The following is a 14623-nucleotide window of genomic DNA, read 5'->3' as shown; positions in this document are numbered from 1 at the left end:
CCATAACTGAAGATAAAAGAATCTTTGCTGTTTCATGTTAGGCTTTTGCATCCTTGAACCTCTCAATTGAAAATGTTGCATAGACTAAAAAAGATTTTTCTAGATTCATACAAGATACAAGTCATAATTTCCTGTAGATTTTCTACATTCAGATAATCAAAAGCTTAAAAGTCTCAAGAAATCTATTGATATATCAGTATATAAATACACACATCTCTATAATTAATCTGTTCTTTAGAACTAATGACACTTGTTCTGTGACAAAAGTATCACTTGGCTTTGTTTCCTTGATATTTAGGGTTTTGTAGGCAGAGGTTCAATGACAAAACTAACACACACAAAAAAAAAAGGTACCAAACAGCAAATGAATACTATCTTCAGTTATTGGTTCAGATTAAATCTAATACATGTATACCATTTGTTCATAAATGTATAATTACTGATAAAGTGTTACCATACAACAGAAGCAAAGTTTTGAGATGAGTTGAAAGCCATATGAGTTATATATATAATCCATGGAATGTATGTAAGAGAAGATTCTTTTGCCCAGACTAGTATGTTTTTAACTATATATTAATATTAATATTAAAAAAAACCCCAAGATAGAGATAAAGTAGTAGATAAAGGCATGTCAAAGAACAAATATACAGTACCTTTCACTATCTTATCCAAATAGTGAGCTTGAGAATTAAAAAGAAAAAAAAAAAACAGACAGACATTTCAGAAGTGTCACACGAAACAAGAATTGTTCAGAATTCACATGCAAATCAAGCAGGTGCACCTGACATGAGAGGTCTTACATTACAAAATGAAAATGTATTTCAAGGCTTTTAAAAATGCAAGAAATTCTCTTTTCAGCAAGCATCGTCATGAATCAATGAAACTGTTTTAGAAGGTAGGCCTGCAGAAGCAAAAGGGAAGCTACATTTCTGAGACTACATTTTCTTCTGACTTGTCTTCCCATGCTTTGATTTCTTTTATATAACAAAAATATAATCAAAGCTAGCTTAAAAATTCGATTTTCAACACAACATAAGAGCAACTCCTTAGCATACAAGCTTTAAAAAACCAACCACACAGGAAGATTTTTGATTTGCAGGTCACTCATAACTCTGACAGCATAACCAGCACACTATCTTAATTCTCAATGGATTAACAGGATTCTTAGGAGGATTTTTTTTCTTCTGTTTCAATTCAGTCACAGTTATTCTTCTAAGCACACAAACCAAGTATGTAAAACAAGCTGAATTGTAAATAAGGGGTGGAAGAGGGCGTATTGGGGTTAGTAGTGTGATGATCCATTTCATTTTGAAAAGCAGGTGAAAATTAAACAGGCTTTAGATTTTAGATGTATAAAAATAAATAACATGGTATATACAAGAATAGCAAGACTTCTTTTTGTAAGTTATGACACTTAAGATTTCACAAAAGATTTGAGGAGGCAGATGGATGAATGACATACAGAGCATAAGAAGGATTTCAAGCAGCAGGGCCTACGTTTAATACATGAGACACAGCACAGATGGGTAACATATTCCCTCCTTCCCTCCAGGAAACAGACATCAACTGCAGTTGTGTGAAAGGGGTTAATGTCATACAGCAAAGCCACCAGGTGCACTGCAGGCTACCAAAGCCAGCCAGCCATGCCCAAGGAGATGGGAGACTGCAGACCATGGCAGTGGGGACAGCCAATCTGAGCCAGGAATGTTGGACTCCATCCTCTGGTTTTACTGGGGACAAGGTCTCTCAACACAGCCCTCCCAGCCTCTCTTTCCTTTAAAAATTGACTTTCCTAAATCCCTGATGGATGATGGCCCCTGTCTGGCAAGTTCTCTGTCATTGCTAGGATCCCTTTGGGTGGGTAACAAAGGCCTTTCCAGCTACAGCCTTTCCTGCAGTTTGGATGAAGAGAAAAAAGCTGCTCTGGACTCCAAGGAGGGAGGTGATATATATCAGAAGGCACTGCTACAGCTAAGAGGAGAAAATTTTCTAGTTCCTTCTTCTGGAAGAAAGTGCCAGGTGTCCACTACACCGCTTTTTTTTCTGCTTTTCCCCTATAATGGTGAGGTTAATGCCAGACAAATTAAGATGAAAACATCAATTACAGAACATTTAGAGCAGCAGCAACAAACTAGGTAGCTTTTCACATTAATCACAAACAAAAAGAAATATGATACAGCTACATTTCAGGGTGGATCAAATTCTTCTCTTACTCATCCAGTATAATTCCCCTTGCTCCTACACAGCTTAAAACATGGTTTAGTACGTGTGAAGGAAAAATCAAACTCTATTTCATAAAATGAAAGCAATCAGGTCTGTCTGGGGAATTCATCTATCCACCAGTAAAACATTAAATGCCTCTTAAAGTGTAAGGATAGGTAACAGAACATTAAAAAAAACCCCCTAGGCAACTGAAAACAGTCCCTGTAATCCCAGGCCCTCCCCACTATTTATTTTCAGAATCCAATCTTCATTAAAAAAACCCAAACAAACAAACAACAACAAAACAACAACAAAAACCCCAAACCAACACCCCGCCCCCCGTGCCCAAACCCAAGAGAGATTAGGAAAATAATGTTCTTTTCAGATTTTTTTTTTTATCCAGCAGTCTTATAAGAAGTTAGCTCCAAACCACAAAACTGTAATTCTCAGAAAACAAGTTCTACCTTCCAGCATCCTTTTACTCATGGTCAGCTGACATTAAGGACAATGTTAGAAACTGTTGTGGTTAATATGCAGCATTGTAGAAAAACCACAAAGCAGAAAATGAATGACAAAAACTGTGTAACTTTGCAGTGAAGTTTAACTAGCCATGCTGTCTTCCTTATCTTCATGGCACTGCTACTGAAAGAGGAATGAACCTGTGTGGAAATACAAAATATAAGCCTTTTCCCCCCTCTGCAAAGAGAATTCTAGGTGGGATTTGAAGCACTTCAGTAGGATGGAGCATCTCAGCAGGTGCTTCTTGCAAGATATTTACACATCTGGCACGTAAAGGTTATCTTACGTCCTTAAAAAATCTAATTACAGACCAGACAATACACCTACAAGAATTTTCTTGCAGAGTTTAAGACTGTGCCATTTAAATCTTGCTATTATCTCCAGAAGTAGAAGGACTTTGCATAACTCCAAGTGGAAAAAAGAAAAACAAAAATCAAGATATAAGATTTGTACATTTTCTAGGCTACTCAAAGCCCAGGAAGATCTAAGTGGCATGCAAAATTCATACAAAATAAAACAGAAATGATGCCATTAATCTGTGTGGGTCTTTATATAAATATGTGGCAGATAAATGATTTTACAAAGAAACAGTAACAGTCAGGCAAATTCACACTTAAGACAGCATATTTCTTAACTAGTCAGAATCCTGACATTAAAAAAAAATTATTTAATGTCTCCCATTAGTTTCCTATCAGAGATGTAAGCCAGTGTCTTCCTTACTCATATACTGCTTCCTCCAGTTATGACAGAATAGCCTAAGAATAAAAGTACATATTAAATCTATTTATTCCAATCAGCTCCCATTTAAATCAGCATGAGTCACATACCCATTGATTTGATGTTCCTTAATTGGTTCTTATAGCACTGCTTTATTCTGATTATTCTGTCATTTGGGACAAATGGTGACATGCTTCTAAATGCTGTACAGTGAATTTATATCTGTTAGTTTAAATCATTACTCTCCATCAGATATCTTCACCCATCATAATCTTTGTAATCTGTACACTAGACTGTAACATACCCCATGTTTTTCTAATGTATATAGAGGCCTGTTACAGTGTCAATTCAATAGCTTGAGAGTCATGAATTACTTTGCCCTTGCCTCATTTCCACTAATACAATCAGCTCTCTCCCTTCCTTACTGCATTACCACCTCTTCCTCTAAAAGAAAACAGAAGGAGAAAATAGAAAGAGAAAAGAGGACCAAAGAGGGGGGGAAGAAAAGAACCAAGGTAGGGAAGAAAAGAAAGGAGAGATGATGAAGAAATAATTTCAGTATCAGCAACAATGAAGAATGCTGTTCTGCTCCTCTCAGAGCAAGTTCTGCTTTGCTTCCTCTCCTCATCCCCACAGCTCCTTACTGCAATTCCCATTCCCTGGTGAATGACTGCATAAGGATCTCTGCTGCCCACACAAACTTCATGCTCTCTACAGGAACATGTGAAAGACATACCTTGCATCAGTCATGTTTACATTCCTACATAACCTTGCACCAAGTGTCACACAGGGAGACAGCAGGTTTTTCTTGGAATGAAAACTGACCGTAAGCAAACTATGCTATGTTGTTACCATATTGTTTCCCTTAAGCTTTCCACACATTTATCTGTTTGTTTAAAGGTAGAAAGTTTTAATATCTTCACTTATTTTTATTAATCTTTGTATTTGTATAAAACTTTGTTTACAATCCATATGCCAAAAAACCCTGAACACATTAGAAGAATACCATGATAGTAGCCATGTCAAGCATCCAAAATTTAGGCAGTGATGGCTTTATGGCTACCTGTGCAAGTTTTATACATTTTTTCCCTTGTGAATGTGCAGAGCTCACAGTCCTCATTCAGCACTCATTCTCGCCCAAACAACAAACAGCTGATGCCCTAGCAGGCACACTATGCTGACCTAAACAAAGAAGCAACAGTTCTCTTTCAGTTTCCTATTACCTTCCTCCTTAAGTCACAATTATTTAGCACACTACCTTCATACTACTGTTGTGAAGAGAACTCGTGTTCTTACCTCATTTTACCAGTAACTAAAGCATAGAAACATCAGAGTGAGAAATCTCCATTCACTTCACTACAAGCACCTCTGATGCGATTTTCTGGAATACTTAGAACTATATAGTATTTCATACAGGAACCAACATTTTAAGCAAATCACACATGTGCAAATCTTGTTCCCAGAAAGTGAAGAACAGTCAGAGAGAACTTCTTTACAGTCTGTACTTGTGAGCAACTAACAGAAAATACATGTTAGAATCAAGGGTGAAATCTAAGTCTTCAAAATCATCCTTAACCAGTTCATCCTGTGCATCAGTCTCTTATGAACATTACTTTTTACTCCCTGTGCAGCCAAGTAGTGGCAGGGGATGAGGCACACACTTTATCAGGGGTTTCACAATCATTTGCCAGCAGAAGAAAAAACTTACTGAAAGCTTTAGAGAAAATGCAGTTTTAAACAAGTTTTGGTGCTTGTTTTGGGGGAATTGGTACAAAACTCAGGGCTGACAGCTCTGTCTGGCTTTTCTAATCTACTCAAGACTCAGTCCACAGTGATTTGCTTCTCCTGATGTGGCTACCAGATCACCCTCATTTCCTTGCATTTCCACCCAGCCACAGTTAAACTATTTTGACAATTAAACCCACCTTTTGAACATAAAACCCCAAATAAGCCTTGTATAATTTAAAGCCAGCATTTCTTATCCTAGGGAATACCATACTGATTCCTTTAGGCAACTGCTTTCCCTCCCAAAGAACAACTAAAAAAAAGCACGCATCCATATGCAAATTCAGAGGCGCTCCATGCCTCTACCAAAAACTTACAGAAGTCCAGAATTCACAAAATTTTAAAGCTACTCTTGTAGCCTGTCTTTAGAAAGGTTTACTCGTGTCAAATTCAGCATCTCCTACTGTGTTTTCTGCCTGGCAAACTGCTTCCTAACTTGGATTTGTGCAGCTGATTATTCTTAAGGATAGAAGCCAGCATTTGTTGAATTGCACCTTATTTTTTCTGCATAGTCTGTGCTATTTGTTAAAGTAATTTAAAATTCTTGTCCTGTCTTCCAAAGTGCTTGGGGGCAGCAGGCTTTGGTATCATTTGCAAATGCAATTCCTTCTATTCATCACTGAACAGTACTGAAAGCACATGTTCTTCCACTGTAAGCAGCTCATAGTCATCATCCATTCTCTGAGTTTCTAAGAACCTTGTCTTAGACAGACCATATGTTCAGAGCATTGCTGCCAATAGAGGAGGATTACAAACACTCTCCCCTTTTGATACTTTTTTGCTCCTAAATTTCCCTTTGCCCTTCTTGTAAAGGAGACCACATGGATGGAATTATAGTTTCATGCAATTTCATTTTTTTTCCTCCTTACAACGGCCAAAACACTGTTGTCACCCCAAACTCCTATCTTTTTTATCGTTTATGCATTTTAAACATTTACAGAGAGGCCTGACTTCATTGCAATTTATCCCTTGCCAAAATTGCAACTGTTCTTTGCAGCAATCATTTATGAGATTTGTATACAAAGGCACATAAGCCCCTTATCCTTTACATTTTTTGTTCTGGATATCATCCCAATTTTACTCTAAAGTAAGATTTCTAACCATTTTTACTGGAAAGCTACATATGTATTAGAATAAAAGGTTCAGTTATTTTTAAGGATGTAGTAGACATAGGAAATTTGGGACTACTGGTAAGATCATGAGCAGTGCTGTTTCCTACTTAGTATTAGTTTAGCTGGAAGAGGATTTAGAAGAAAGATTATATACCATTAAGGGGTTAAAACTATCCCACATGTACAGGCTGAAAAAGTTCATTTGAATCAACAAACTTGTGAAGACCTGCCTCAGATACACGTAAAAACCTGACAGTCACATTAAGAACAGCATAAAAGATAAATTTAGCTTGAAACCACATTAGGGCATGGATCAGGATGGGAAGCATTACAGTTTCCATCTTTCTCCCCGACTGAAAGTATTTAAGGAATGTGGTCTGACCAGCATGCAACAATACAATGTACAAAAGCACTTACTCTCTGGCCACTTCAGCTCAAATAAACTTCACAACAGGCTTTAAAATTCTTCACATCTCAGAGGATTCTGCTGCTTTCTAAAAATGTGCCTAACTTGAACTTCACATGTGGTCCTCATTTAAATGCAAATTAACCAATTAGCAATTTAAAGTATGCTAACAGTTAATTTGTATTTGAGATACTTGGTCTTGAAATGTGTTAAGGCCTGACCAATAACTCACTTTTTTCATAGCTCCAAAAATGCATGCTCCATCTTAAATTCACCTGGTAATTGAGTATTTTTATGGTTACCAAATGTACAGATATTAGGCATATTCAAAGCTTGGTCTGGCAATTTAATAACATGCCCTTTAGGCACACAAAATATAAACCATAATTTTTTTCTAAATTTCATGAAATCTTGTTAAACTGTGATTATCAGTCCTCTGGATGCCAAGAAAGTAATCATCTCTTCCTCACAGGCTTTTTGCATTGAGGGTCTAGGTATAAATATTGCTGTAAAATCCCAACTGCAAAGCAGTCAGGTGTTTTGAAAGTAGGGTGTCACTCACACTACTATGGTGAACTAATTGATACTGGATATAATTAGTTTTGAATACTTGATTGATTTTATCTGATAAAACCTGTTTGTCAAAGGTCATACATACATTCAGATACAATCTTATTTTTAAGATGAAACTTGTATTCAGGCATGATTCCATGAACCCATAACTGAAGAAACCCATAAATTTAGGAATTTTGATAATTATGGAATATATCCATCCAGAAGTAATTACTACAATTTGAGGGACAAAAAAATTTAAAATAATCATAAAATTTATGAAAAAATCCTGTGCGTGCAATAAGGTACAATAAATATGTGAAGCATTAAACAGCTCTGCAATGTGAATATCATCAGAAATTAAACTTCAAGAAAAGTGAGCCATGCTTGGCAATTAGCATCAGCACTGAAATGACAGTGACCATCATAGTACTGGTTATCTGTGCTGCCCATGTGCAAATGTAGAGAAGATAGATCAAGCCCTCAAACTGGTTCACAACTTACTCTGTCGAGTGCATGTGTCAAAAATGTATAGTGTAATGATATACAGCCATATCAAATTTTCTATAAGCATCTCGTTTAATTAACTGAAGGAACACATTTCTCTTGCTCTCTGATCTTTATACAGAGATAAAGTGTCATTTCCCTGCAGTCATATTTGAAATCTGTAGTATAAGGAGCCCCAAGCTAAACACGTGCTGAAGGGAACAGGTGCAGGCCATCTAACTTACTGGAGGAGATTCTGTCTCAGCATTCCTAACACTTGCTGTACTTTGGGGCTTAGGCTGATCTGATTGTGGCCACATGGAAAACCAGCACACTGATGCCTTCATGTTTGTCCCCAGTCAGAAAACCATTTTAATCAGTCACCAGTACAGTCTGTGCTAATGGAAACACACATAAGGGAAAGTGCTCTAGACTTAATTTTTTCATAATTCTGAATATCGAAGCCAGATGATATTCCAAATTTTCTGGCTAAAATAAATGAAACTAGAAATTCCTTGCTGAGGAAAATTTATTTTTTTTGGTTTGACTGATTTGAATGTCATGCTACTGTTTTTCTTGCAAAGAAAAAGGTTAAAATAAATAATTTGCTGTTATTTTTTTTTTCTCAACTAAATTGGAAATTCTTAGAAAATAAACCAATTAGATCCCAGTTCTCAATGGAATATAAAGATAAGCTGTACACTTCTCAGTGAACCACCACTGGCTTTGATTTTCAGTTCTACACACCAGGTAAAGCAGCCTCATGTGGCACTCAAAAGTAGCAGGGAAGTACCATGATGCTAACTTCAGCCCTCCTGAGGGATTAATATGAATGCTTAATGACATTAATCCACATTTCCTCATTTATGTTTAGCGATATGCTTTCCATGCATACATATACAAATATTAATTTTGGATTGAAAGATAATCCTTCAACATGATAACAATTAAACAGCTGTAACCTGTCTTGTGTTAAGTAATGGAGCTGCAGGCAAGCTTAAAACAGATGGTCTTACCCACCCATGCTTAATGTTAAAGACTTTTAAAAAAGAGGTGTTGACAATTCTGAACAAGAAGGCATAGTTTTAATGCAAATTGGCAAATTTGCAATTTAGATTATGATAAAACTAATTTAGTCTATAGAAAAAATTAGGCTGCATTGTAAAAGTGAGTTGTTTCACAGCACATCAATATAGCAGGTTCCCCACCAACATAATTATTTACTAATTTCATTCAGCTAACTGAGTTTAATGGAAAAGCAGCTGGAAAAGTATTCATATTTATGGGCTTCCTATGACAGTTACCTTATATACTCATGGTACATGACAGTATATCACAAAAAATAATAGACTTTCTGAAATAATATCTGTTCCAATCTCACAAAACAACTACTCAGACAGGAGAGGGTCACTGAACTCATTGCAAGCCAGGACAGAAAGGAAACAAAAACATACTTTAGCACAACTCAGTTATGAAAACTTAATTACAGAGCAGATTTTCATCCAGGCTATCACCTGGGCACCAGCTGTGCATCTGCTGTCTTGTATCCCATTGAGATGCAGGTTGGGCTTCAAAAAATAATACATGGATGCTCACCTCAGACCCATGAATGTCACTTGCAGACCAAATAAACAATTGACAGGTGAGTTTCCGTAGCTCTGCAGTGAACTGTTGATTTAACCTGTTCTCATGGGGATACAAGAAATTGTGAAACATTACATAAAAAATTTTAGCAGTGCCTGTTGTGACAGGACAAGGTGTAATGGTTTTAAAGTAAAAGAGGGCAGTTTCAAACTAGACTTAAGGAAGTTTTATTCAGTTGGATGGTGGAACACTGGAACAAGTTGCCCAGAGAGATGGAGAATGCCCTAGAAACATTCAAGGCCAGGCTGCATGAGGCTCTCAGCACATGAGGCTCTGAGCAAATCTAGTTGAAGATGATGCTGCTTACTGCAGGGGGGTTGACCTCTAAAGGTCCCTTTCAATCCAAATTATTCCATGATCCTAGGAGTTTATGACTACAGTTCTCCAGAGGGAAGAGATGATAAGCAACTTAGATGCCTTAAACTGTTTAGTGCTTGAAAGATACATTGCCTATATTTAGTTCAAATCTCTAAGATGATAAACAATAGCACCATGGTTTGAGTTTTGCTAATTCCTATTAGATTCATTCATCAAAATGCTGAGCAAATACTTATCTCTGAACATTTTTGATATAAATACGTGGAAGGATGCATTCAGAGCAAAGGCAGTGGCTCACAAGCGTGGCTGACATCAGGTGAGGTGAGGAAGTTGCACCACCCTGTGCCAAAGGCCCATAATGGAACAGTGGATACCAGCAACAGACAGCAGGTTTACTGCATCAGTCCAAACAATCTTGTCCACCTTACTATACCCATTGCTTCAAACAAATAGACCTCCCCTCCTCTCTGCTTTATTTAGTCTACTCTGTTCTCTATCACAAAGGAAAGTCTATAAAATACATATATATATTATTTCTCCAATCCAGTCCTGTCATCTTCAACCTTAGGGAAACCCTGAGGTTGAACCCAGATAAGCAGATGTCTAAATTTTTTTTCTGAACAAAAAAAAGCATACCTTTGCAATCACCTACAATTTTTCTTCCCAACATCCCGAAGTATTGAAATAAATTAAAAAAAAAATCAATGAAATAGGTATCTGGCAGTTTAGAGTAATTAGAATTTCCTCTGACTAAATTCCATTTAAATATTTTGAAGTATATGTAAAAATCAGTATAACTCAAGAAGCAATCTAAGATTTAAATGATATTAGAGAGAAATACAACTAAGGACTAACTTGCTTTAATAAGGAGACAGGTTTTTTCCCTCATGCTATGTTTTAACACATATCAACTTACTATACAAACAGTGGGCTAACTGAAAATGAGACTGGACAGACAGTTATCATTTAAGAATACATAAAAATTGTCAGATGAGGTACAAAACATTTTTTTTACCATTTTGAATGGCATTCATGCTTTATAAAAATACCATAAATTCTTTGATCAAATGAGTTATGGATTGAGATGATTCAGTATATATTCCAGTTAGTGCCTCCATGAGTAATGCATACACATCTGCCCCATTTTGAACATCCAGCCAGAGGTCTGGAGGGCTACTCCTTTCATAAAAAGTGAATAAAGTGAATTGCCCTTAAGATTTACAGTTTCTTTGCAATATTCCTTTCTCAAAGAAGCTGTTAATTTTGGCTGCTGCACTTCATAGGGCTTCCAGCTAATAGCTGCAACAAAGAAACACATTTGCATTTCTAAAATACTTCACAGTACCTCAGCTAAACGGTTAATGACTTTTAGAAATAAGAAGGGTGCAATTGCTTATTTTTAGACATATAAAGGGGGAGTGAGTAGGCTTCTTTCTTACACATAACACAAATTATGCAAATATTCTGCTACTAAGTAGAGAGTTGTAGGTAGCATACAATGCCTGGATTACATATGGAGGGTGACAATAAAAAATTGGTTTGCATAGTCCCTTGTGTTTTGAAATTCATTGCTCAGAAAGAGCTACTACCTACTGTAGGGTAGATGAGAAAAAAGCAAATTGATTCTTCATCTGCCAAGCTAAGGAGGCAGCAATTTTTCCCCCACGAAGTTGAAATACTGTTGGAAATGAGCAATAAAATGACCTGGATTCTCTGTAACATGGAAAGAAACAGGTCTAAAAAAATAAATGTAACAGCAGGCTGAAGCCTGAACCTCGTTACTTGCCTTGGAGGCTGTAAGGGCAATATAAACAAATCAAACTATCTTTTCAGCAGCAGCCAGAAAGTAAACACCCATTTAAAGAATAAACAGGTGGAAAGACAAACCTGCTTGCCCAGTGCTGAGGAAAAACTTGTTTGTGCTTAATATGTTGGAAAAATTGTTCAAGAGCAGTTCATCCGTGTCTAACTACAACCCTTGAAATGCTGCCAAGGTCAGTGAGACCAACAGCAGAGTGATCTGCTGAGTAATTGCTCGTTGGCAAGTTAAGGCAGTCAAGGGAAAGGCTTTATCCGACTTCTAAATATTTACTTACTTTTATTGTTCAGAAAGCAGTTCTCTCCCCACCTCTCCACTCTCTTTGTCAGCATGTTTTCTGGGAGCTCCTCAAAAACATTAACCCTATTGATTCTCCCTCTGCTTCTGCATCTTGATTACCTCTCCCTCATATGTTCGAGCAATTTCATAAGTAAATAACAAAAACTCCAACCCAACCAACCAACCTTTACAAATCAATTGTGATTGCTGTAAAAAATAATTCTGAAGTCAATCTTATTACTTTCACACCTGACTCCCTTCTAAAAAAGAAAACCTTGCCTCATCTTCTGGGCGCAGTGATGTGGGTATTAATTAACACAGCTGTAATAGGCCCTCATTTTCCCTGCCCTCAAAGCTCTTATTTACCACTGCTTCTCTTTTACAGCACCACCACCTGCCCCTCAGCCACGGCTGTAAAATACCTGGGAGCACAGCTTGGGTATTGCTATTTTCTAGATATTCATGTCCCTGTTATGGCTTAGCTGTGCTAACACATTCAGAGTTAGAGCCCTTCAAAAACTTCCATGGAAGTTAAAATTCTCCAGGCTCTTCTTAGCTTGTGGCAAAAGCAAATCATGCTACATTCACATCCACTGCAGTTACTGTCCTATCCTGTTGCTTCAGCTACATCACCTCTTTTAACCATCTCTTCTCCATCTATCCAAACACAGAACCATGTGGGATTTTTTACTTACTGGACTTTTTTAGATTATTCAGATTATCCATGATTTCCTCATCACTCAGTGTTATGCTTGCCTTTGTCTGACCTGTGGCTACTTCTTTTGTTGCCAATTCAATGCACCTCAAAGTGCTTAGCCATGATGCTTCTCGTACTTGGGCGATGTGCCCCATAAATACTTCAGTCACAGGGTTAGTCCTGGCACAGCCTCTAATGAGCTTCATGCAGTGCTCTCCACTCACCAAAGTGCAAATTAGTTATCTCTTATATGCAGAGCATTGCCAGTTCCTCTGCCTGGGCTTCCTACCTGTTGTCATGCAGAAGTTTTTCTTTGTGGCTCTGCCAAGATAAAAATTGTTTGGATAGGACTCTACTCCACTGTTACAGAGCTGCAGCATCTTGCACAAAGGGGCATTAGTGTGGAAGGGAATTTCTTAGCAGTGTAGCTCCATGTTTTCTTAGTCCTTGTATTTACATGCATGATTTATCACGCTAGCTCACATTCAAAGCCTTTGTAGTGGAGAAGGATATCCTGCTCTATACGGGACATATAGACTCTAAATGATTGGGTACAAAAAGCTCCATTGAGAATGGTATCGTAACTTCCAAAGGTTTTCAGGCACTAGAACTAACCTGGTTACAGAAACTGTAATAAGGGTGGCTTCTTCCCAATCAGCTGTATTAAACTGCTGTTACATTATTGACACATAAGAAATTTGACAGTATTCAAAATAGAACATTATGTTGACAAGAAGATAATTTTGGGCAGTTAGGTATTTTTTACATGGTGGAAGTGACATTTTTATGTAAGCAAGTCACTTTTTAGTGCTTTTTCTCCTTAAAAGAGAAAAAAAGAAAAACAACAGGGAAGTTAATTTTCAAAAGACACAAAGCTATCACATAAAAATAGAAAAGCACAAATCAAATAGTATATTTACAGTTCAAAATAAAAGTAACTTCCCCCTCAGTGAAAGGCAGTTAAAGGGAAAAGATTGAAGAGGAAAATTCTTCCACCTTCTCTTCATGGCAAGCTAGCTATGAAGAACTTGATCAGCCATTATATAACCGTTTCCTTTCTTAAAATATCAATTCATTTCCACAGACTGACGCATGCAAATACTCGCTTTGAAGAAACACTCTTCAGAGCAATACACTTGTGACTCAGAGGCGGCCAGCAGCGCCGGCTGTTTGCGCTTCGCAGCGAGGACAGGGTAAAGCGCAGGCAGCCTACCAATGGTGCAGTGCTCTCCGTTCCATCCCTGGCTGCACTCGCACTTGCCGTCCTTGCAGGTGCCGTGCTCGGCGCAGCGCGGGTGGCAGGCGCGCTGGCTGCAGGCCGCGCCCGTCCAGCCCTCCTCGCAGCGACACGCGGCGCCCACGCACACGCCGTGCGCGCCGCAGTCCGCCGAACACAGCTCTGCGGGGAGAGGGAGAATGAGAAAGGCATGGGGAGAATAAGAAAGGCAAAATCGTTGAAAGCTAAATCAAAGGAATTTACTGCGAAAGACATTTTCACTTACGATTCAACAGAATAGAGAGCACGGAGTTTTATCTCTTTGCTAATGCTCTTTTGGTTAGCTGTCGGACTTAAGTGATGTTTAAGTGTTCACAGATCTTTTGCTAGCTTGCGGTAATTTTCAAGCATGTTTCTTTGTGGTCACGTTTGTCTTAAGAGTAACCTTTTGTATCTTAGATTATATGGCACTCATACCTACCAGAAGTTACACTGTACTCACAGTGACAAAATGTAAGGTATACCTTGATCATTGCCTGTGGTGAGTGAAAATCTACTACGACAAAGTTCAAATTAGCAAGGTTTCCCCTCCATACTCTTCTCCCTGCTTTCTTTCAAAGTTGAAATGTGCCATTACTGACACATTTTTCATTATAAAGAATCAGCCTTAGTGAAACAAATTAGCACTATGCTGACACACTGACACATCTGTAAAGTATAAAAGATCATTTCACTCTTTTACTTTCAGTAAATTTGTATCAGTGACAGCTATGAACAGTCTGGTTTCAATAATAATTTGTTAAAAAAATTAATCAACATACAGCAATTTAACTTGTCATTTACATATAGTAACAGGATGTTGTATCTGATA

The 14623-nt window shown here is 37.6% G+C and overlaps 1 protein-coding gene across 35 annotated transcripts in view; it reads right to left on the bottom strand.

The window, feature by feature from the left end:
• The window catches only part of TENM3 (teneurin transmembrane protein 3), a 1291378-nt gene that overhangs the window by 66253 nt on the left and 1210502 nt on the right, over positions 1-14623 (bottom strand). For 28 of the 35 annotated variants that reach the window (XM_071432135.1, XM_071432120.1, XM_071432133.1 and 25 more), the window contains 2 exons: positions 13750-13935; positions 654-680 (listed from right to left, as the gene is read on the bottom strand). In XM_071432135.1, the coding sequence (XP_071288236.1) occupies positions 654-680; positions 13750-13935 (213 nt within the window). The remainder of the gene's footprint in view (positions 1-653; positions 681-13749; positions 13936-14623) is intronic. The other 7 variants (XM_071432137.1, XM_071432136.1, XM_071432157.1 and 4 more) reach the window with 1 other exon arrangement.

This window comes from Agelaius tricolor, unplaced genomic scaffold (genome assembly GCF_023055355.1).
Source record: "Agelaius tricolor isolate 1412-34295 unplaced genomic scaffold, bAgeTri1.0.p SCAF_8, whole genome shotgun sequence".
Classification (NCBI taxonomy): domain Eukaryota; kingdom Metazoa; phylum Chordata; class Aves; order Passeriformes; family Icteridae; genus Agelaius; species Agelaius tricolor.
Note: the sequence above shows the minus strand (reverse complement) of the source record. Positions and strands in the feature narration are given on the sequence as shown.